This window comes from Chiroxiphia lanceolata, chromosome 8 (genome assembly GCF_009829145.1).
Source record: "Chiroxiphia lanceolata isolate bChiLan1 chromosome 8, bChiLan1.pri, whole genome shotgun sequence".
Taxonomy (NCBI): domain Eukaryota; kingdom Metazoa; phylum Chordata; class Aves; order Passeriformes; family Pipridae; genus Chiroxiphia; species Chiroxiphia lanceolata.
The window spans coordinates 33,898,488-33,922,089 of NC_045644.1; the positions used below are offsets into that span (position 1 = coordinate 33,898,488).

Genomic DNA, 23,602 nt, shown 5'->3' on the forward strand with positions numbered 1-23,602 from the left:
AATCCTTTATGTCCTCTCTCACACTTCTCCAGAATTCCCGTTTCCTTGTGGGGAATGTTGTTTATAAACAGAAAAATGTTGCTGTAAACAGAGTGAGTTGTCCTAATGTTGAAAGTTTGCCTCACATAAAGACTTTTTTTTTTCCTTGAAAGGCCTCCCACACATTTGTGTTCTTATCACACAGCAACTATTTGATGTTAAACTGGGAATGTTTTCAAAAACTTGAGATGCTTATTTTGCCTCATCTCAAATTATTTTTGATTACAAAGCTATGTATCACACGCATGATTGTGAGGGTTATTGGATGCAATTATTTGTATCTGGAAATAAGACAAATGTAAATACTTTACTTCCTTCTTCACACGGGTTTTATGTTGTCATTTATTTTTATGCTTAGTGCTTGAAAATCTTCTTCAGATTCCTCCTGCCCTCCCAGTATGGTTCAGTACACTGACAAGTCTTACAGGTATCTTTTTCCTTTGCTAAATTCCAAGCCTCAGCAGGGAAGATCCAGGTAAGACTTTCCATTACCTGTGAAATAAAAGTCACTCACACATGTGAGGTTTTTCTCTTATGATTTCAAAGCACCTTGACCTTGTTTTCAAAAAGAAGTGGGGAATAGACTCTAAAGCATTAATCCACAGAAATGTGCTAAAGCTCTTACTCATCGCTTAAAAAGAGGCAAGATATTTTTATTTCCATTTTAATGACAGTCAAAATACAGCTGTGTGTATGAAATGCCTTACTCAAGGTCACAGAGTAGCCCAGGAAAACACAGGTCCTCACCTCATGCCCTTTTTCTTCAGGAGATGGTGCAATCCACAATTAATATAACCTGAAGGAATATTCCATTGCTTCTTTTCCCCACCAAATCCAATTCTATACAGATACAAAATTGTTTACTTTGGCAGAGCCAAAAACCAAACTCCAGCGAACCTGCATGATTTTTTTACAGCAACAAAGGGAAAGCTGAAACCATGGATGACTCTTTATCACTCCGTTGTTCCCAGACACCCTCCTGAAGTAAAACCGCGGGTTGGAGTGGTCTGGGTTAATAATGTATCTCCCAGTGCATTACAGTAGCCCTCAAATGTCTTTATTGTGAAATTGGTGCAACGACACAAAGTATTTGTATAGGCATGATGATATAAACCCAGTTTCATATAACAATGTACCTGAGTTAGAGGTAACCCGCACTCTTCTGTCTGCACCATCCCGCGCTCACGGATTTGGCGCTGCCAAGGCTCGCAACACAATCGCTTATTGCGTCTCTCGGAGTTCAAGCTCCTGAATCCGTGTGACTGCGGGGAAGAAAAGCAAAGCCCTCAGCTTTCGTTCAGAAGGGAAGTTTGCAGCCCCCGTGGATGAGTTGGAAAGCCTGCGAGAGCCCGGAACGCCAGACGACACAAAGAGCCGCCGACACTCTTTGTTACGGCCGTTCCCGGCCAGCTTGGGGATGCTGGAATATTTGGGCTGGAGGCACCGTGGCGAGGCAGGCAGGTCACCTTGCTAAAGGGACAGAGGGACGGGTGGCTCCCCGTAACAAAAAACAGGCGACTCACGAGCTTTAGCCCAAGCTGGGGTTGCCTTGAAACCTCTCCCGTCTCCAAACTCCCCCACCCTGGGAAAGGATGGGAAGGCTTTCTGCCTTTATGCTCCCGACCGCCACAAGCCCACTGGGACCGGGGCCAAGGGGACCCTTTCCCCGCTGGGCGGGGAGGGGGTTCCTGCCCCCGCTGCAGCCCTGGGGCCCGGGCAAGGAGGGCGGCAGCCGACAGAGGGGGGTTGTTGCGGGCCCGGGCTGCAGTGACTCCTCCTAGAGGCGGTATGTGCGGAGCGGGAGGAAGCCCCTGCCGCCCCCCTCAGCAGCAGCCGCCATCGCCATCGGAACATACAATACGGGCAGAGCTGCCGAGGCGGAGCGAGGGCGGGGGGAGCCCGACAGGGAGAGTGGGGAGGGCAGGCGAGGGGGGGCCAGGAGAGGAGGAAAAGAGGGGGAGGAAAAAGAGGAAGGGAGAAGAAGAAGGAGGAGGAGGCGGCGACGGCGGCGGCAGGTGAGGGGAGCGGCGGCGCGGGGGCTCCGGGGGCCGCGGCGAGGCCGGCCCTGCTCCTCTCCTTCCCCCTCTGCCCGGCCGCACGACCTACCTCCTCCTCCTCCTCTTCCTCCTTCTCTTCCCGCCGCCGCCGATGCCTTTCTTCGGGAAGGTCCGGCCGGGGCTGTGAGGGGAGGGGGGGGGCGGCCGTGAGGGGGGCGGGGGTCGCGAGGCGGCGGCGCGCGCGGGGCCGGCCCCGGGGAGGGTGTGTGTGTGTGTGTGTGTGTGTGTGTGGGGACGGGGGGGCGGGGGGGGCGGCTCTTCCTCGCTCGCTGCCTCCTCCTCGCCCCCGCCGCGCTTCCCATGTTGAGGCCGCGGCGCCGCCGCCCCTCAGCGGGGCAGCGGGAGAAGCCTCGGCGGCGGCGGCGAACGCTGAGGGCGGGGAGGGGGCGTGGGGGGGGAGCGTTTGCGCGGGAAAGCCGCGGCCACACCCCCCACACCACACCCCGCCGCGCCCCAGCGCGCCTGCGCGCCCGGGCGGCACCGCCCGCCCCTCGCCCGTCCATCAAGCGGCTCGAGGCCAATCAGCGCGCTTTCCCCGCGGCCCGGGCTGCCGCAGCGGCCAATCAGCGCGGGGGTGGGCGGGGCGGCGGTGTCTGGGCAACGTCGAGGCGCGCGCGGAGCGGGCGGGCCCAGAGGGGCGCGGGGCGGGCTCTGAGGCGGGACGGGGCGTTCCCCTGGTTCGGCCGCGCTCAAACGGCTCCGGACATTCGGTCTGGGTCTCAGTAGCGAGGCCCATCCCCTCAGCCGCTGTGCTTTGTGAGGGGGAGCTGCCCAGGCAGGGCCCCCGGGGTTTGGGGTGCTCGGGAAGCTGCTTTCGCAGGAACGCGCTCTGTGTCTGGTCCTGGGGTCCGGCGGATACCCCACCTGCCCGCTGCACAGCGCTGTGTTTGTGCCCTGCGTGTGCCTCACTGCGGGCATTCGCATAACCAGCACTTGCTCTGGGGCTCCTGGATTATTTTTCACAAGTATCTTGTGTGTATATGGGTGTGCAGCCGACGTTGGCCCATGATAAAACGTTTGTGGGTTCCTTGTCAGCTCGTAACTGTTCTAGTACATCTTTGGCTGGAGATGAGGGCAGTGCAAGTGTGTTGATAGTCCCACGTGTCCTTTGTTTCAGTCTTTGCCTGCCGAGTTCGAGCTCTCTCGGTGTTTGGAAGTCAAGATGCTCCGAGGGCTGGCGCCCCTCTGCTCTGGAGCCAGGCTGGGAGAGATGGGGGTGTTCATCTGGAGAAGAGAAGGATCCAGGGAGACCTTATTGCAGCCTTCCAGTACTTGAATAAAAAAGAGAAAGAGGGACTTTTTACATGGGCAGGACAAAGGGGATTGGTTTTAAACTAAAAGAGATTTACATAAGATATGCGGAAGAAATTCTTCCCTGTGAGGGTGCTGAGGCCCTGGCACAGGGTGCCAAGAGAAGCTGTGGCTGCCCCATCCCTGGAAGTGTCCAAGGCCAGGTTGGACAGGGCTTGGAGCAACCTGGGCTAGTGGAAGGTGTCCCCGCCCATGGCAGAGGGTGGAATGAGATGATCTTTAAGGTTCCTTCCAATCCAAACCATTCTGTGATTCTAGGTACCGCCAGCCTGGTTCTGCAAACCACTCTGCTGTTCTGGGGTAACTGCTATTAAATAACAGCCAAATGTTTTCAATCCCTCTTGGGAAATCCCACATCACCTGTGTAAAATCCACTTGGCTATTTAAAAACAAAAAGCAATTCCTCCTCCTCAGAATTTGCTATTCTCTACCAGTGTTGCAAGAGTTTTGGTGCTATATTGTTCAAACTAATCTTTCTTTTACTGTTGTCTGTGGTTTTTCTTAGAGAAAAATTTAGATTTGGTGTCTCTTAGGCATTTTGTACAGCACTGAACTCTCTGATGCGAGTCCCTTCTTTCTGGCCCCATCTTGACACGCTAATTTCTGAAATTGTTTTCTGGCCAAGTCCAGGTTCTTTGGGGGGTTTCATCTGTTTCTGTGTCAGCAAGTTGTTCATATTTTCCAAAAGTTATATGTGCTTTTCCTGTCCAAAGATGATTCTGTCCTGTGTAGGACGGACAGAAATGTAGTTGTAAGGTGGCTGTGGTAAAGCTTGATCCACTGGGATGTGCTGTGAGATGCAGATGGCACAATGGTGAGAGGAATATCCCAGGGCAGTCTGTCATCTCAGGGTCCTTGTGGAGCAGTCCTCACCCTCTGCTGATAACTGTGGTGGGAGAAAAGAGGGTGGTCACATCTGCAGAGGAGGGACCCTACAAGTGGCCAAAGCAGACCTACCTGAGAGAGGTGAGGAGGCAGAGCTCTCTCCAGCAGGCAGAAGGAAAATGTCACTGGCTGTCTGGGCTCTGAAGAAGGTAAAACTCAACAGATGAATGCCCAGCTTGCAGAAGTCTACCCTGTTTCCATCACAGAGAGCTATGGGAGATGTGGTAGCTGCTCAATCCCCCATAGCAACACAGGGATGTTGGAGTCATGGCAGAGTAGGAGTGTGCTGTGACCAATTAAGGGATTGGGAAAATTAATCACTTTAAATTGCCCAGGCCTCGTGATGTCATGGTAGCCAGATATAGACTCTTCCAGCTCAGCGAGGACGGACTTCGCACGAACGGCACAGGCGTATCTTTAAATGGAGGCTGTGCTTTGTGAGGACAAACGTAGAGATGATGAATCAGCTGGCACAGAGGGAATTCATGTGGGTAGACTCGAGAGCTTTTCAAATGAGAAACCCTTCAGGCTTGGCTGTGTCATCAGAAGAGAATAATTAGGATGGCAGTGCCCAACTTGTAGTTCTTTACCTGTTGGTTGCAGTCCAGGTGAGTGCCCTACCTAACTGTGGCAGGGCTGAGCTCAGGGGCATCCTCCAAGGTGATGGTGCTGCAAAGGAAACCAAACCCTTGCCTGTGGGATTCCTTTGTCCAGGTCCACAGGAGCTGATGTGCACATTTCTTTGTCCAGGTCCACAGGAGCTGATGTGACTATGCCATAGCTTGGCTTTCTACCAAAAAATTGCCTCCTGTAGGATTCAAGACAAGACAAGAACACAGTGTTGTCTGTATTGCTCCTCACTGTACCCTGGTCCACGTTAAGTTGCAAAGAAGAGAGAGAGAGAGAGACAATGCTAGCAGAGTTTTGAAACCTCTTTTGTATTTACAAATATATCTCAAAAAGTCACACAATCATAACCTGCTCTGTCAGCTGCAGTGTATTTGGAAAAATATTTTGGGATTCCAAAAGTTGGCTTGGCAGCAGGGGATAAAAATTACTGAGGCTTGCTGTGAGAGAGAAGGGGAAAATAAAGGAGTAGACGGGGTGGAATGTTCAGTGAGGCAATGGAAGAATGAGGCAGAAGCGAGTAATTAAACATAAATTTATATAATGCTACAGCATGCCCAGGGCAATGTGGTTAGTTATATACAAATATGTTTAGATTTTCTATCACAGACATCAAGTACAACTATGGTTTTTCTGTGGGTGTAATCTCTTGATGTTTGCCTTTTCCCATTGATTTACAAGCAAGTGGGATTTGATACTATGGGAACAAACATATGAGGAGTGAGCTTAATATGATTTTGATACATGTAGTGTACTCTGCCAGCATGGCTCTCTGTAGGGATTTCAGTGGTGGACTGAACTCTTGGGTGGTGGAACCAGTTCCTGCCCTACTTGCATACACTTATTAAGTTCCACCTTAAAATGAGTTACTGTTGCTCGTATTGTTCAGAAGTGAAGGCTGTTCCAGAAATTGGCTCCTCTGATGGCTAAGAAACCTACTTCCCTACGTTTATTCAGTAGTTTGAGTGTCGGTTACCTCGAATGAAAAAGACACATTTTAAGGGTTGTTATTATTATGAAACTGAAAGTCTGTAAGGAGTTTGTCACAAATTGCAAGTTTCATTGAGGAAAGGGCCTTGGGAGATCACCTCCAGTCCCAGGGCAGATCCAATGCTGTCCAGTGATTTCTGGCATTCATTCTGTAACTGTTTTAAAGCTGTGGGAAGGTTCTGCTGCCTCCTGTCTGACTGAGTCCGGTGCTCTGCTCCCCCCCTGCTACACAGCTTCTGTGAGAGCCACTGCTGTAGGGAACACTCACTCTCTCCACCTTCGCAGCATCCTCTTACATCTCTGAAGCAATCTCTTAAACTTGTCATGTCTCCCCACTCCCCTTTCTACCTTCCCTTTGAGCTCTGTTACCACCACTCGTGATTCCAGGCTGGCAGTCAGCAGGGAGCTTGGAGTGGGATGATGAGCAACAGCAATTTTGATGTGTCCCTGTCTGATAGGTTTACTGCTTTAATCTTTCCCAACTTTTCTTATCATGCCCACGTAATGTGTTGCACACAGAATAAAAAAATTGGCTGATCCACAAGGACATGCCAGGGTTTTATAGATCCCTGCTGATATTGTTTTCCTTGACGCCATAAACGAAACCAGTGTTCAAGTTGGGTTATTGTAGAAACTGCCCCTTGGCTTTGGCTGTTATGGAGATGGTTTCTGGGAATGCCTGGCTTTGTATGGACAGATGACTCTCTTTGTACATGCACTTCATTTATATTAATCAGGACAAGATTGAAACAGGTTTCTGTACCCTGCTTGGGTGAACGTTGATTGTTCCCGAGGGCTTGCAGTGGTGTCAAATGAAATGTATTTTTATTTTTCGGGAAGGCTGTTTAAAATGAAGATTGTAATAAAGCTTAACAATATCACCTAAATTCATAGTTTATTTTTTTGCCCCCAAATTATCTCCCTCCTTGTGTTTCCTTGTTTCACTGGGGTGAATGAATACTGGGAATGAAGTAGCTGTGCCTTCACTGACAGAAATACCACCTGTGGCAGACCTGCTCTTCGTTGGCTTCAGAGGAGTAACCAGGCTGGTAATTTGGCCTCCAGGGCAGCTGTCAAAATGGAGTTAAAACCAAGTTTTGTAAACAGAGTTAAAACATCCCCATTATTTGGCTGAGAACTAGGGGTGTAATAGGACCACTCGCATCCTTTGGAGTGGAGTGGCAGATTCCAGGGTTTGTTGCCTGTTTGCCTGTAATCTCATGAAAAATACGGAGAAAAATGAGGTTTGTTTTCTTTATTCCTGATATTGCTTTTTTGACGGTGCAGTTCAAAAGCAAAGTTACAGCAAATATCCCAGTTATCCAACTTGTAATGAATAATGCCTCAGGTATTGAGGGCGGGCTTGGATTTTTTTTCCTCCTGGAACAACAACAACAATGCACAAAGATGTTTCCCACGCGCTGAACACCGACCCTGTTTGCCTTCTCTTGCAGCTTGTGGATTTGGAGCAAGGAGTTCGGAGTCACCAGGGGGGTGAGAAGCACAAGGCTGCGAGATGTCGGGCCGGAGCGGGAAGAAGAAAATGTCCAAACTGTCCCGTTCGAGCAGGGCTGGTGTCATTTTCCCCGTGGGGAGGATGATGCGCTACCTGAAGAAAGGGACGTACAAGTACCGGATCGGTGTGGGAGCGCCCGTGTACATGGCAGCTGTCATAGAGTACCTCGCAGGTAAACCAAGAACCTGGGCCTGCAGCTGCTGAGCACGCACAGGAGCCAGGCGTGTCCAAGGGATGGGGCAGGAGCGTGTGGAGCACTTCTGAAAATCAGGCTCTGCCAGTGCAGCACTTGCTGATGTTTGCTAAAAATGCTGAGGAGGTTAACTTGTTTCTTGAAGAGACCAAGTGTGGAAGTTTTCTCCTATAGAGGCACCAGCTGGACAGGATAATAACTGATAGTATATTATTATGTTAAGCTTTTGACACACCTAAATGTGACCAGTGACAGGACCTGAGGGAGTGGCCTGAAGTTGTGCCAGAGGAGATTTAGGTTGGATATTAGAACAAGGTTCTTCCCCTAGATGGTGGTCAGGCACTGACCAGGCTCCCCAGGCGGGGGTCACAGCACCAAGGCTGGCAGAGCTCAAGGAGTGTTTAATGATCCTCTCAGGCCCATGGTGTGACTCTTGGGGATGGTCCTGTGCAGGGCCAGGAGCTGGACTCGATAATCCTTACGGGTCCCTTCCAGCTCAGCAGATTCTGTGATTCTGTGAATAACAGGAGAAAAAAAAGTAAACCTACCTTGTACACCTCTTGTGCTTTTCAAGTGAGCTACCTGTTTTGCTGGCTGTGTTTCTCCTTGCAGGACAGTGTCAAAAGTGTTATGAAATACAAAGGTTGTTCTTTTGTATTTTAAAAACACTTTTGCTTTGCCTAAGTGTGTAAAGAAAGTGCTTCAGGGTTTAAACCTTCCCACCAAGTACCCCAAGTTTTCTTTTTCCTTCCTTTCTGAAACTGAACTCAGAGGAAGGGGCAGGTGTCACGTGGTGATACAATATCCTGTGATTCTGTACAGTAATGTTTCGGAGTGTCCTGTGGTCACATCTGCTCAGTTTCTTATTTAATTATGGAAAATAACACTTTAGGAAATTGTTAGAACTCACGGTGCAGGGAGGATTCTGGTTCAGGTTACTCAGGTGTTACAGATCAAGACTGAGGTGCATTAGAGAATCAGTGAGGAGCCACAGCCTGGATGGAACTAGTTGAGTGGATTGTGTTTCAGGAGCATAGTTTATTGCCAAAGTGGCAGGAAGAAGCTTGCATGGAGTCTTGGTGTCCATGTAAAAGCATGCCAGGCTTTACATAAACATCTCTGTCTTTTTTACACATGAAGGCCTGTTCTCACTACCAGGCAATAAAAGCACTATTTTCTTTCAAAGGTGTGGAGAAAATGTAAAATCTCTCTATTAAATTTCACTAATTTCACCATTAAAATTAAATTTCTGATGATGTCTAATAGCATATTACAGAAACTTCCATGTTTGTGCTGGTGCATTGCAGGATGAGAATTGACTATTTTTGTTGTTTTCTGAGGCTACTTCTGGAACTGGAGTGACAAAGTATTGCTTGTGTTGAAGAAATCACACTAACTTTTATAACATAATATGCTGCACTGTGACTCTGCTGACCCTCTGTCTGGGGGGGAATATGTCTTTTCTTTTCCCGCTCCACATGGATCCAGAGCATTCAAAGGAGCTTCTAGGATAAACATTTGGAGATGGTTGTTCTGAACTGTGGCAATTATTACAAGGTGCAGTAATAAATTGTCAGCAGCACATCTGGTGTGTGCAGCATTTCAGTAGTGCAGACTGAGTTATGGTCAGCACTGTTGACCTATTACCTGAACTAGAACAATGTATATCTTGGCTCTGCTCCTGGCTAGTAAATGCAGTTTAATTTGGGTCATTAATATTATATGGACAGATTACGTGTGGGCCTACTCTTTGTTTTAGGAAAAAAAGGAATGTGTAGTGAACTGGGCAAGAAAATTGCTAGAGGTGTGGGCTGGGAGCCCACATAAATTGTAAAGGAATGCTATTTTAAGCTGCTTGGTTGAGCAGAGAACCCAAGCCTGCATATATTGTCATAGAATGGAGTAATATTTCTGAGCAAACACCTATTGTTGGTGGATAGTGGCCTTTCCAAAACAAAGTTTCTGTGCTCTGTCCAGAGTTTTGTTTGGAAATACTACAAAGGTGGAGAGTTCGATTAAAAAAACAGTGTGGCAACATCTAACCCTGCTGATTTAGTTATTCCTAATACTTTGTGTGAATAAAGTCTTTGGTTTTGGTAAGCCTGTAGAAACAAAATGTGTTTTTCCAAGGCTGTTGTTAAAGGGGGTATTACATGTCAAACTGGCAAATTTTCTTAACATTATCTGATGCTTCCTGTTACAAATGCCATTCTTTTCTCGTGGACTTGCAGCTAGGAAATGCTGGTTACTCAGGATGAAAGGCTGCATGCAGGGGAACTGCTTCAGGCTAAATCTGGGACGGTGGCAATAAGGGAGTTTGGCTTTTTAGCTGTTTCACAGAAGCAGGTCAAACCATATATTTTTGTTGTGTTAAGGCATTCATGAGAACTTCTTTAAATCCCTGAGTGCTTCTCTGCATTTGAGCAGAGATTTGATGCTTTACAAAAGGGGAAGGGTGATCTCTATGCCTTTCATTTAAATCTCTCTATGCTGTTTTATATCTTAGGCTGGAAAATCATATTGCAAAACTGCAGCTTAATTCCTGTCTAGAAAGTTTTGTTTGCTGGAACAGCGTTGGGCTCCACTGGCTTCAGAGTTAAAGCTCTGGAAAATTGGACTCGGTCCCATTGGATTTATGGAGTCTGCAGCAGACTCATGCTCTGAGTGTGCACAGGGCTGACTGCAGTCACAGTCATCTAAATCAAACATCAGCTGCATGTGTCCCACAGTGCACCTTCCCAAAAAGCAGGCAGAGAATGCAGATGCCCCTTGATTAGGAGGCAGAAGTCATGTGAAGGGGGTGCTGCTCAGAGGAACTCATGGAAGATGCCAATGGAAAGCCATCCCCTCTAAATTAGGGAAGAACACATCACCAGGAAAGGCTTCTTCCTTTACAGAAATCACCTGGCATGATCTGCCTCACACAACTTATCCCAAAGGGGAGGTGGAAAACAAGATAAATAACCTGTATGAAGTCTTTCCAGTTTGCTATCAGTAATTCTCATAGACCTTTCTTATCAGTCCAGCTTCACAGAAACAGGCTGAGCTCAGCTGAACAAATACCTTTGGCCTGGCTAGGAGGCTTTTACTTCACAGGTGCTCCAAATGTGTTGATCCATCAGCCAGAGAAACCTCTTTTTTCTGGTATGTCACAGGATGAGGAGATGTAATCCCATTCAGGTCATGGCTTGGCTGCTGCTCGTGTCGGCTGGAAGGGAGTTATATCCTTCCCTGGTCTGAGTGCTTATCAAACAAGAGAAAAGGCTCCTTTAAAGATACTTTAAAAAGAAGTGTTGGGTAGAGCCAGTGGAGAGTTCTGGGCGCTGCTCTGTAGCCCAGCATTCGATGTGTGCCAGAGTCCCTCAAGGAGCTGGTTTGCTTGTAGCCCCCCTGTGCTGAAGACGTCTGGACTTGAAGTTACACTTCTGGTGTGGAGGCATCTTTGTGGGTTTTGAATCTTGAGGGAAGCAAGGTTGTTTCACATTTTGCTTTAATTCTTACTGCCTGCTGCTGAGAGCACATAAAGTAAAACCAATTTATGGCTGAGAATATCAAGATGCCCGATTCCCAGAGAGCTTGTTGTAGTACCTGCTTTTGTTATAGGACCTATATTCTCGGACTAGTCTTAGAATTTAGGTAACCTCAGCTGTTAAGATGTTTCTGCTTGAAATGTAAAGCACTTTCTTTACAAATCTGTTATTATCAGCAGAGGATGTGACAACTGAAGCCTCTAGTTTTGATGTGTATTTTGCAAGTGCCATTTTATATTATTAAGACTGTGAGTCCCTGCCTCTACCATTAGAAAAATATGCATATAAACCACCATTAGAAGGAGGTAATTTGATTATTTACCTATGCAGATATTTGGCGTCCTTTGGTAAGTTGTATATACATTTTCCACAATCTGCCATACATCACCTCTGCCTCGGATTCCCTTCTTCCCAGTGTCCTGTGGTGGATGGCTGGCATTTGAGTGTTCTGCCTTTTTTGCTCTTGACATTAGGCAGAGGACATTTGGGTGCACCATCAGGATGCTGCTGGCCAAAGGACCCAAACCTGGGGGAGTGGGGTGAGCACACAGGTAGCAGGATGTGCCTGTTGTTGGCACACCTGAAAGAACTTCAGTTCCCATGCAGGTAAGTATGTGTTGCTTTTTTGGATTTCCCCCCCCCCCCCCCGATGCAATTTTCCTCTGCTATCAGCACACATCTGCAAAACCCACTGGAGAAGCCTGGGTCTCTTTTCTTGTTCTCTGCTGGTCTGCACAATGGATGGAATCTGTTCCTGCTGTCTGCTGCTGCCTTAGCTCCACTGGCAGAGGCCTGGGAGAGGGTCTGAAACTTCCAGCCCCGTGGGGGTGAATATAGCTGGATTATGCAGAATTTCTTTTCAGTCTCTGTTAAAATCCAGGACAGACTCTAGGAAATGCTAGAGCTGAGAGGTTCCTCCCCTAACTCTTACAATTCACTGTGAATATGCACATAAATTTAAAAAGACAGCCTTTTACATCTCCAGCATTCATTTAAATATGTTCACTGTGTACTAGTGAAAACTGGAAGACAAATATGTACTTTTGTTATTCTTACTGAGTGATATTGAAAACTTGTATTTTTCCCAAGAGCCAAGAGCTAAGCCTCATGTTGAAATCATCTGGATTTTAGCCAGACAGCATTATGTACGTTTCCACTAGATTCTTCATTAAAGTTCTTCTTCTTATAATAGTTACAGTTCTTTATTTAGGAGTAAGGTATCATTAGGACACTGATAGGCTGTAGTTTTCATACCCCTGTATGAAATGCAAAACACAAACAAATGCAAACAACAAACCCCAAAACCAAAAGACAGGGACACTGTATGCTTTTAAAATGAAACAAAGTTTAAATATGATTTTTGTGATTATTTGGAGGGGAGGGGGGAAAAAATCCCTTCTTCCTTCCCAGTGTTTCAGTAGAGTTCTTACCTGAGAAATAACTTCTGAATAAGGGCCAAACTGTGTAAGTTAATGAATTCTAATGATTGTTTACTGCAGTCCAAATAAACTTAGAAAGATGTGTCTGTATTTCCTCCATAACACTTAGGAGAAGCTCGGTGACTTTGGTTGCAGTATAAATGTTACTGCTAATTTAGAGAAACTACTTTTGAAGTGACCTCCTGTTCCCAGAGATGTAGAAGGAACCTTCTGTCAATATTTCGTGCACTGAAGCTCTTACGTTGTCTCTGCTTGCACCTAAGGCAAACCTCTTGTATCTTGATCTGAAATGAAGCTTCTCACGGATTTTCAGTGCCCTTTTATTCCAGCAGTGCCTGGCTAGTGTGTTGGCTTTCCAAGTATTTCTTCAAATGCACCTCAGTCTTCATCTTACCTGGTCCTGAGAATCCTTGCTGTTTGGCAGAGCTGTCTGTGCCAGGTTTGGGGTTTCACTGCATGCTTGACTGTTCTGTTGTTACAGTGCTACTGCTAAATTTTGGACTGCTGATGTACATTTTTATAGGGTAGTTCTTTTGCCTTTTTGAAAGAATTATGACTTGGGGCTTGTAAAAGAAATGACGTGAACCGAGCTTAGCATATTTTCTGCTAGCTCTCCTTCAGGGGGTACTGGGAAGGACAAATTAATTGACGTAAATTTACAAATACATTGAGTGGGATTTGGTTTCTGCCTTTCCGTAGCAAAGACCCTTTAAATCTGAAAACATCCCGAGAAGGTAAATGGATATTAAGAAGGAATGTAAAGCGTGACTGCAGCGTGTACCTGAGGTGCATTTTTGTTGCTCATTTTTATCTCGGTGTGTTGCAGCTGAAATTCTAGAGCTGGCGGGAAACGCGGCGCGGGACAACAAGAAAGGGAGAATTGCCCCCAGACACATCCTCCTGGCAGTTGCAAATGATGAGGAACTGAATCAGGTACCTGTTCACTTTTTAGTGCAGGAGTCAAGTGCTGTGGCATAGGGGAAGGCTGGAAACAGTTTAGTCTGAGACATGAACATGGTTGTCAGAGCAGAAGGCAAGACCTTCTTAAATAAAAGCAAACAAAACCAAAGGTTCTGAGATACCTTATCTTAAATCTTATGGACATAAATTTTGCTTCTTTTGTAGCCTGTGGGTCCTGTTGAAGTGTGTAGGCTTGATGCTTCATTCTTCTCAGGGACATGCAACACTTGAAGAAAATGTACCTTCTGCAAGACCATTTCCCAAAAAGCTTAGAAATGTGTGTTTTCTATTATACTGGCTGTGAGGCCGTCTTGGGTAGGGATCTGGCTCACTCTGTTGCTGCCTCCCCACCCATTTGCCCATTAGCTGTGGTTTGCAGTGCTCTGACTCTCAGGATCATGTGCTCTGACTCTCAGGATCATGTGCTCTGACTCTCAGGATCACTTCTGCTAAACTTGGTGAGTGAGGACAGAAATCATCAGGATGGCCTGTAAATAGTACTATTCAGGGATGCCAAAAAGGTTCAGGCAGCATCAGAGTATCTCTTCTTGGTGGACCCCATGTTAAGATGGATGACATCATTCACACTTTGAATACTCCCGCACTTATTTTATCTGCTTTAAATAATGAAAATGTGGTGCCCATGAAGTCATGTGACTCTGTTTCTACTCAAGCAGACTGAAAAGTCAAAGCAGAGGCCAGGAGAGAAGGAAAAGCATGCTAACACTACCAGCCCTTTCCCAGCTCTGTGGTTCTGGCTGGTGACCTGTGAACTGGGATCTATAGAGATCCAGTGTTGTCTGTTAGGAATTAGCCAGACATCGTCCTCCACATAATATCACAGCCCACTCCTGTTGTTTGTCTCTGCAGAGCAGGTCCTTGGGGCTCTTCCTTGCTTTGTCACTGCATGTTTCCCTGCCAAAGGGGTCTGCATCCAGTCCTTTGAGCAGGGCTGTGGGACAGGCACTTTCTTAAGCAGCCCACAGGCACTTTTCTTATTTTACCCACACTCAGTGTTTCTGAGTCACCAAAGACAAGTTTGCACAAGGATCACTGCACTGGAAGAGACAAGAGTGATTGTACAGCAGCAGAGTTCCCAGGATGTGCTGACTGACTTTGCTGTCACCTGCCAAGGTCCTTTGTATTGTGGATTTTCTCCCTAACAGTTTTTTGGTGGTGCAGGCTAAGAGGATCTGTAATATGCTCCTCTACACTGCTTCTCCTGGCAGTTGCTGAAAGGTGTGACTATTGCAAGTGGGGGTGTCCTGCCCAGAATTCAGCCTGAGCTTCTGGCCAAGAAACGGGGTGCCAAAGGGAAGTCTGAGACCATCCTTTCCCCTGCTCCTGAGAAGAAGGGGAGGAAATCCATGGTGAACAAAAAGAGTGGGAAGAAGGCAAAGTCTCCCAAGGCCCGGACATCCAAAAAGGTAAGCACAAGGCAGGTGCACATTCCATGCTGCCCTTTGCAGTACTTTCTTGATAACTGTGTGGAATCTCTTTACCTCCACGCTAACTGTGTGGCAGTGAGCTCTTGCTTTCAAACATTGTCTACTGGAGGGATGTCATGCCTTCAGCCTTGTGCAGTTGCTGAATTGCTGTTAGAGATTTTCCTAACTGCCCAGAGAACTTGTCCTGACGTGCTATGGCAGTGCCATTGTGACAAGCTCTTTGTTCCATGTGTTCTTAGCTGTGCTGTTGTTAGTGGTTTTTAAAAGAAGAATAAATGAATCAGAACTTGAGCACTGCACCTTCCCTCGTGGTTGCCCTTCCTCTGTCACTATCCAAAATGGTTTAATTTGGTAAAGCAGTAACCCAGATCAGTGCTCTTGGTTTGTTGTTCCAGAGCATGCACCTTAAAATGCTGCTTGGTTTTGTTTGGGTAGGATTAGATGATATTAAACTTTGACTTAAGCTTTTTAAACTTGCATTAAGCACATTTTTCTAGAGGCCTTTAAGCTTTGATAGAGTTCCGTAGCTGAGGATATGCAGAGACAATTTTTGAAAAGAAAACAGGAGTTGCTTAATAGGATGTTTATTAGGATGCCTCTGTGTATTGATCTCAGCCACCACCTTACTTTGAATTGTGCACATCAGAGTTTGAACTTGTTAGGAAAAGTTAGCTTCTTGACATACCTTAAAGCAAATACTGAAAGATGTGAGGAGATGCTCCTGCAGCCCTCTAGGGCTGGTGTGTTTGCTGCTCCTGGAGCTAAGCAGCAAGAAGGATTTATGATTTATTAACTGAGACTTAACAGGGTTTTTTTCAGATCACAAAGTTGTTTTTTCTTCAGATTGGGATATTTGACTGGGTTACTGAGTTACTAAATCTGATTTATTATGAGCTCTGCTCTGTTAGCAACAAAAATAAACTAGCACACACCCACCCATAAATACAACTTTAATTGTTAGTGAAACTACAGATGGCTGTGGGTGCCCCGAATCTGAATGTAACCACAAATGTATGTAATACCTCAGATGAACCACTGATGTTTAGCATTATATAAATAGAGCAGACCTCTGTTGTTATATAATCTTTGGGATTAGAAGGCTACAAGTAATATACTGATCTGAGAAGATTAGATTTATAGTAACTAATTAAATCTATCCATTACTCAATAATGGTATATGTTGATTTTTTTTTTCCCTTTTGAGAGTCCTTGCTTCCCTGCTTTTTTTGTCCCCTCAAATAGAACAAACAAAAAGACAATGAAAAAGAAGGAGCTTCAAACTCAACATCTGAGGATGGACCTGGGGATGGTTTCACTATCTTGTCCTCCAAGAGCCTTGTGCCAGGACAAAAGGTAATATGAAGTTAGAATGGATTGTGGGGCCTGGCATTAACAAAAGGATGAGTTTGATCCAACAGCACTGCAAAATCTCTGTGTTCTGCCTTAGTGGTTCCAAATTTAAGGCCAAAACTCACTCAAGTCATTGGCAAGGTCTCAAAAGTATGTCTGCAGATAAGTGCTGGTCAGCCCCTCTGCAGAGATCCACACTGAATCATTTCTTGGCCTAAGCAGGACTTGGGTTTTGATCGGTTTGGCTTTGTCTATGTTGTGCTGACATACTGCCAAACCAGGTTTAAACTTCTAGGCTATTTATTGTTTCTAAAAGAGTATTTCTGGGCCAGGTCCCAGGATCACCCAGAGCTTGTTGGTTTGTGCCAGAAGCCTGGATGCTCCATCTGAAAGTGGGCTGTGGGACTCTGCTTTGTCAGTGTTCCAACTGAGGACCTCACCAGAGCTGCAGAACATTCCTACTGCTCCATCTCAGCACAGGCTGTGGCATCCTGCCTGGCCAGAGTTACAAAACTGTCCCACCAAAATACATCTCCTTGGTGTTCCATCGACTGTGCCCTGTGTTTATTACTTTTTGTTCCCCTGTAGTCTCCAAGAACAAGAGGGTTTTTTTTGTCTTCCTTAATTTTTGAACCCTCTGAATTAAATTGGAGGTTTTCTTACAGATTTAGCTATGGGAATATAATTAATTTTTTGTTATTATTTATGCCAGGAATGAGTAATTAATCACTGGGGTTGTGAAGCCTTCATAGATCAGGATAGTGCTCAGCCCATCTTCTCAGCCCCCTTACAGTAGTTCTCTGAGGGCAAGTGCTTCTACAGGAGAAACACTTTTTAGTTTCCTTATTTTTCTCTTTAAACCAGAGCATTTCCAAAATCAGCCCTTTTTTCTCCAAAGTGTGATGCTAGAACACTGATTTTTCTAGCAGTAACTTCCTCTGGAGCAAACTCCCAAGCTGTGGGCATATCACCAAATAATTGGAGCGGTGTGCAAATTAATTAATCAAAAGCTGAAAATCAGAATCACACACACTGAACACAATAAAATAACTGATCTCTGAAAGACTGAATCCAGACTTCTTTCATTTTAGTTTTTTTGTGGTATGAAAATGCTTTTGCATTCGCATTACTATTTTATTTTTTTCCTATCCCCTCATTATTATTTTTCAGCTTTCTCTGACACAGAGTGACATCAGCCATATTGGCTCCATGAAAGTAGAAGGCATCGTTCACCCCACAACTGCTGAAATAGATCTCAAGGAGGAAATAGGTGAGGTTCTGCTACAGGCAGAAAAAAACAGGTCTAGAGTTGGAACAGTAGCTGGTCTACTGGCTGCCTGCTGAGATCTCATCCTGTTTCATCTGAATCTTCCCCAGGCCATAAATATCATTTACAACACTTCTGAAAATCAGGCTGGATCTGACTAGGTATAACAGGCTAATCACTAATTTATCTTTGTTTTGTTTTTTTTAATGATGCCTTGTGACAAGCAAAACACAGATAATTGGTTGAAGCACATGAGCAGCAAAGGTGTAAATAATCATTACTGCTGTCTTTTCTTGGATTATTTTTATGTTTACCTCTGAAATTTCTCTTACAAAACTTATACATTAATAGCACTGCTAATTATGCTTTTCAGTATAGGATATGACATAATTTAGAAATACTCATGTACAAAGCCTTATCCTGCTCATGTGAAATAAGGAAATATTATCATTACAAATACAGAAATTGAAGCAGGAGGGAGGTAAAAAGCTATTAGTCCCTCAGGTAGGGGGGCACAGAATCTAGGCTTTGGGATCATTGTTTTGTAGTCATCAAGACCTTCACTGGCATCTCAGCTGTGTTTGTTTCAGCAAGTAGTAGGGTTTGTATGCTGAACTGATTCTGGAGGCTGAAAATCTGAGTCCTGAAAATTCTCACTATTTTAGCCATAAATCAGAGTAAGTAAGATAGCTTTCTTGCAGATATTTATATTAAAGTAATTTCCAGTAGTATAATAGAGGGCTCTTCAAAATCAATAAAAAGTAACTTTATCTGTGTCTAGGCACAGTGGCAAACATAAACATCAGCTGCTGCTGATACAGGGAGACGGGATAATAAGTGTACAGTGTTCTTTGAAAGAATGCAGAGTTGTTTTTCCACGCTGATGCTCTGAAGCCAAGGCCTTTTGCTCCGTGTCCTTGCAGGCAAAGCGTTGGAAAAGGCTGGAGGAAAAGAGTTTTTAGAAACAGTGAAAGAGCTTCGCAAATCTCAAGGACCTTTGGAAGTTGCTGAAGGTAAAAAGGATACTGCAGTCTGCCTTGGAACCAGCTCATTTCATATGTTCTTTTCTCTGGACATTCTGGTCTGTTCTGGATTATATATGTGCCTTTGCTTGTGTGATGTAAATGTTTCCTCTTCGAAGCTGCTGCTGATGTGAACAACCTGCTGAGGGGGCAAAAAAGGAGGAATAGGATGCCTGTGTGCTGTGTACGTTCTGTCTTTGGGCTGATTAATTTCTCTTAGGCAACTTCTGTCTGCAGGAGCCCCAAACCTAAGAAAATCTTGTGCTGTCACCTATGTGCCGTCTTTCCTGCTCTGTTTGTACTGATTTTTGGAAGAGCAATTGCTTAGGCACTACAACTAAACTATTAGAAGAACTCCCTGCAAGGGTTTAATGCATCTGTAGCAGTGAATGGGTTGAGACTTGAGCTTGTGCTTTCCTTTGTGGACAAATTAAACCAGTTTATAGGGATTAAAGGTGGCTGGAAGACGGATTACAGAAAGTTATAATATGTCTTATTTGACTTAGTATCTCAATACTCAAGAAAGTAAATGCTTTAAATTGTCTCATTTTGGAAATTTTCTAAATGAGTAGCCTACTTTTATAATCTCAAATGACAGGGAAATTTTTATACGAGATAATGTGCTTCACTTTCACATCTAATCAAATTTATCTGCCCTAAAATCAAAGTAAACTGCTTTTCTCTGTAATGGTGGACATGTGAATACATCAAAGTTTTTCATCCTTGGGCTAATTTCATCCTGCACAGCTAATATCAGAGAGTTTAACCTGAGTTTCCCCAGACCCAGATTTCCAGTAGTTCTGATGGTCACAGTTACAACAAAATCAAACTGATACCATGCTGTGGACTCTGCAGGTCCTGGAGAAATATTAGGCTTTCTGAAAAATTAATCTGAGTTTCCTAATTGGACATAACTGGTGGGGACCTTCAACAAGCATCTTTGATTTTCTTGTCCTTATCTGAAATTACCCAGCTGTGTAAATATTACTCCCCAACACTCTGGAGCTGTAATATGATGGTGATGATGATGCAGGATATTTGTGCAAAGCATTCGGTGACAGCACTGCAGAAATGTCTGTTGGAGGATGAGCGCTGCCGTGTTCAGGGCAAGGTTTCGGTACTTTGCATAAAAAAACCTCAGAGGCCATGCTGAATGAGAGAGCTGAAAACCATTATTGAATAACTGTGTGCTAACCAAATGAGCTCTGGGTTCTTTGGTCTCCAAAGAAATAACCATTGATCACAAAGGTAATGATGAGACAGTCAGATTATGATTGCGAGCGAGCCACTGTGGCGTGTCGTAATTCCAAATGTATTTCTTTGGAGAGGTAATGTAATTAAGAAGTGCATTGGGTTGAGAGGTCAGCGCAGGGTGGTTCCTGTTCGACACTAAATGTTACGTTTCCGTTTGTGTTAGCTGCACTCACTCAGTCTAGCGGCCTAGCAGCAAAGTTTGTCATCCACTGTCACATCCCACAGTGGGGCTCGGACAAGTGTGAAGAGCAGCTCGAGGAGACTGTCAAGAACTGCTTAACAGCTGCAGAAGACAAGAAGTTGAAGTCCGTGGCGTTCCCCCCGTTTCCCAGCGGCAGGTAGGACTCTGGCTGCACAGGAGGGTTCTGTGTCAGGGAGCAGTGGTGTAATTAGCTGTCAGAGAGCTGCTGCTGTGGCAGAGAGGTGCCCTCTGCTCTGTGACCCTGCCTCTGCCCCTGCCATCCAACACCGTGCTGCTCCAGGGGAAACCAGCCTCGAGGGCAGCGCTGGCAGGACACTGCCAGAAAGCCTTTGTGAAGAGAAATTAGCCACCTCACAGGAGAACTGACTGAGCTTGCTGTGTTTTATATTGCTGGGCACTCGTTTTCATTCCTCTGTTACGGGCCTACACCCCCTCAGGTCCCTTCGTTTGGCTGTAGGGGTCTTATTAAAACTGAGGGCAGGTAACAGGGATGCAACCTGAGGTAGGTAAGTAGGTGTGGGGTGCTCACTTAAGTCACCCTGGCAATATATATTAAACAGACTAGTCACACAAAATCTCTTTTTTTCAAAAGAAAATGTTTCTCAAATGTATATTTGCTTTAAAAAGGGAACTATGAAACTAGCTGTGAAGCTACGTGTTTCTGTCTCAGTGACTAGCAAACAAAATGTGGTTGACTAAGAAATCCGAAGTATTTATCTTTTTCTTTTTTTTTTTTTCTTTTTAACTTCTTTTTAAACCAACAGTTTGTTGGTCTCTGATCACAAGAAACGTTAGACAAGCCCTGCTAACTGCAGAACTTGTTCTTCTGTGTTAAGAGTTCGAAGGCTTATATTTGATTTGAAATGTATCTGCTGGTTTTGGTAGTAGGGCCCAAAGAGTAGAGTACATAGTACAGTCCAGTTGTGTTGGCCCGACAGTGACTAAAATGAAAGTAAAACTGTGTTTTGATCAGTGGAATCACCCCACATCACTGAATACACAGGAGGTGAAAGTGCCATTTTTACACAGACAATTTTCAAAGCAGAATAATATTTTTATGAATCAGGACAAAAGAATAAATAGAGAGGCAGTGCAATATTTAGTGATTTTTTTTTATATACAGATCTTTTTGTTTATGGTTTTCATTTTTAATAATAAAGAGCACTTTTCAAAAATGAACTGTAGCTTTTAATGCCAATAGAAATAGTTTTGAGACCTCTTGTCTTCTGTGAGCATAGAATTAGAATAATCCAGTCTTGGACCATTAGTCTTGATGCAGATCCTTCTGCTGCTTTGTTCCGTGTCACTGTCTGTTGCTCTTACAATTACTCCTGCTAACAGAAAATAGAATAGATCTTATCAAGTGGTAAGATTTATCAAAGGACCTCAAAATTTTCTGAAAAAAGGGAAGAATTTTTCAAATTGGACTTAATGGCTTTGTTTTCGTTTTATTCTCCCTACATGTCTGCACAGGAAATAATAGTTTTGTGAGCAGATCACGAATTATGCTGCATCAGTCCTGTGAATTTTTTACATTTTCCTCTGTCCCATCCTAGGGACTGTTTGCAGTAACTGATGTAACGCTACAATAGATGGGATATCTCAGTTGAGCCAGATCTTTTTGATGTGTTCAGTATGAAATCACTCACATAGAACTGAGTAAAGAGAAGTGAGAAGTACTAAACATAGAAAGTGAAATACAAAACACATGAAAATGTTACCAAAAAGTGGGGGGGGGGGAAGGAAAAAACACTGCAAAGGCAGTTCTGGTTGCTGTTAGAAGAAATACTGTAATCTCTCAAGTGGAATGGCTTATCTGTGTATTCTGCTGTAGCCCCACCAAAGATCTGTAAGTATAAGTTAGACAAACCTTTTCCAGAGCACAAAAGTTTTATATGTAATCCTATCTCAGAGGAAGGGCACGGCCTAGGTTGTGCTGACCAACTATTTTTGGCGTGGATCAAAATTCCTCTGGAGCATTATCACACAGCAGAATCTAAATAGGAATTAAAAAGCCCACATACTGTAACAACTGGTAGCTTTTAGGTGTTCAGATTGTAGGTTAGAGAATATTACCATCAAAATGAGTGAATGAGTGTGTCTTGACCTTAATTTGGCTTGGAACTGTAATTTCAATTATTTTCACAGGAGTCCCAGGCAAAGTATTTTTAATGACAGAGTGAGGAAGTCAGCTAAGTAGGTGATGTTTTGGTTTTGTTGGGGTTTTTTTTTCAGTTTTCAGCTAAAAAATATAATCATCCTTTGAACTTTCTAACCTGCCCAGCATGGCACGGAAAAGTTTAATTCTAAGGGGGGGAGCATTAAAAAAAACCTTTGTGTGGTTATAAAAAGGAGAAGCAACTGAAAACAGCAGCTATGCCAGCAAGGAGACTGATATAGCAGCAGGTGAATATTGCTATCAAAACCTTGGGGTTTGCTTCTGGATTTGCCAGACTGCGACTGGCACTGTCTTGGCAGCAGCGCTGGCTGGTTGTTCATCACTGGTACATCACATGTACCCAGTGCCTGCCCTGTGACACTCACCTGTGCTCTTCTCTTCCCCTCCCACACAGAAACTGCTTCCCAAAACAGACGGCAGCCCAGGTGACTCTCAGAGCTATTTCCACCCATTTTGATGGCACCAGCTCTTCCTCCTTGAAGAATATTTATTTCCTGCTCTTCGACAGTGAAAGCATCGGCATCTACGTGCAAGAAATGGCCAAGCTAGACACCAAGTAGCAGTGGCAGCCAAATGAAATTTTATTTTTCAACAAACTTGAGTAGCATTAAAAACATTAGAGGTGGGTTTTATTTTTTCAATGTGATGAGGAGGGGGAGTGTTAGTAGTGTGATGTGTTGTGACTTGATGAAGAGCTGTGACTAGAGATGAGAGGGGTTTAGTCCGATTTCTTCATGCTATCAGCATCCTCTAGCCATTTCTATCACCTTAAGCAATTGAGTTACCATCTGTTTTTGGGAGTTTAGTGTCCCTTGGTACTTTAGTTTAGGAGTTTTTAAAGAGTAACCTCATTTTAGATTTGTAGTGATGATTTCTCCACACACACCACTTTAAAGAAAGCTCTTAAAAATGTTCTGCTCCCTTTTCCCCTCTCTTGAGGGTAGATGGTAAATTGCCTTCAGCCCACAGAGAGAGGGGAAAAGGATTTTAGAAGTGATGCATGAGAAGCTTCTGTTTTGCTTTTAACTCACAATAACCTCTGTAATTACTGAGAATATTTCATGGTGATTTTGTTTGTTTTATAAGAAAAAAAATGTGTCAAGTGTGGTTATTGTTATAATCCCTAATTTTGTTCTGGGAATTTCTCACCTTAAAAAAAAAAAAAAAGAAAGCAGCATCAACTCTAATTAAGTACTTGCTCTATCACAACAGCAGTTTTTCTGGCTGAAGTGTAATGCTATAAGTGACGTGATCAAAGCATCTGTGGTGATTTTGACACAAAGCTGCATTAATGCATTATATGCATTATATAGATATATTATAATATATATAA

At 44.6% G+C, this 23,602-nt stretch overlaps 1 protein-coding gene and 1 long non-coding RNA gene across 4 annotated transcripts; one reads left to right on the forward strand and one right to left on the reverse strand.

Moving 5' to 3' along the window:
• Positions 1 to 350: 350 nt before the first annotated feature.
• LOC116789987 lies at positions 351 to 2,440 on the reverse strand. Its single transcript, XR_004358217.1, has 3 exons — positions 2,142 to 2,440; positions 1,176 to 1,533; positions 351 to 531 (listed from the first exon to the last, which is right to left on the reverse strand). It is a non-coding gene; the product is annotated as an uncharacterized LOC116789987 (long non-coding RNA).
• On the forward strand, positions 1,810 to 23,363 carry LOC116789986 (core histone macro-H2A.2). Of its 3 annotated transcripts, none has more exons than XM_032694388.1 (9): positions 1,810 to 1,825; positions 7,364 to 7,597; positions 13,414 to 13,520; positions 14,777 to 14,974; positions 16,238 to 16,348; positions 17,516 to 17,615; positions 18,536 to 18,625; positions 20,052 to 20,226; positions 22,664 to 23,363. In XM_032694388.1, the coding sequence occupies exons 2-9, from the start codon at positions 7,426 to 7,428 to the stop codon at positions 22,827 to 22,829; spliced, it is 1,119 nt and encodes a 372-aa protein (XP_032550279.1). In that variant the 5' UTR covers positions 1,810 to 1,825; positions 7,364 to 7,425; the 3' UTR covers positions 22,830 to 23,363. The 3 variants fall into 3 exon arrangements, 2 of the variants coding, with proteins under 2 accessions (XP_032550279.1, XP_032550277.1); XR_004358216.1 differs by lacking the exon at positions 1,810 to 1,825 and adding an exon at positions 2,004 to 2,054 and having other exon boundaries at positions 20,114 to 20,226; positions 22,664 to 22,771; XM_032694386.1 differs by lacking the exon at positions 1,810 to 1,825 and adding an exon at positions 2,004 to 2,054.
• The last annotated feature ends 239 nt before the right edge of the window (positions 23,364 to 23,602 follow it).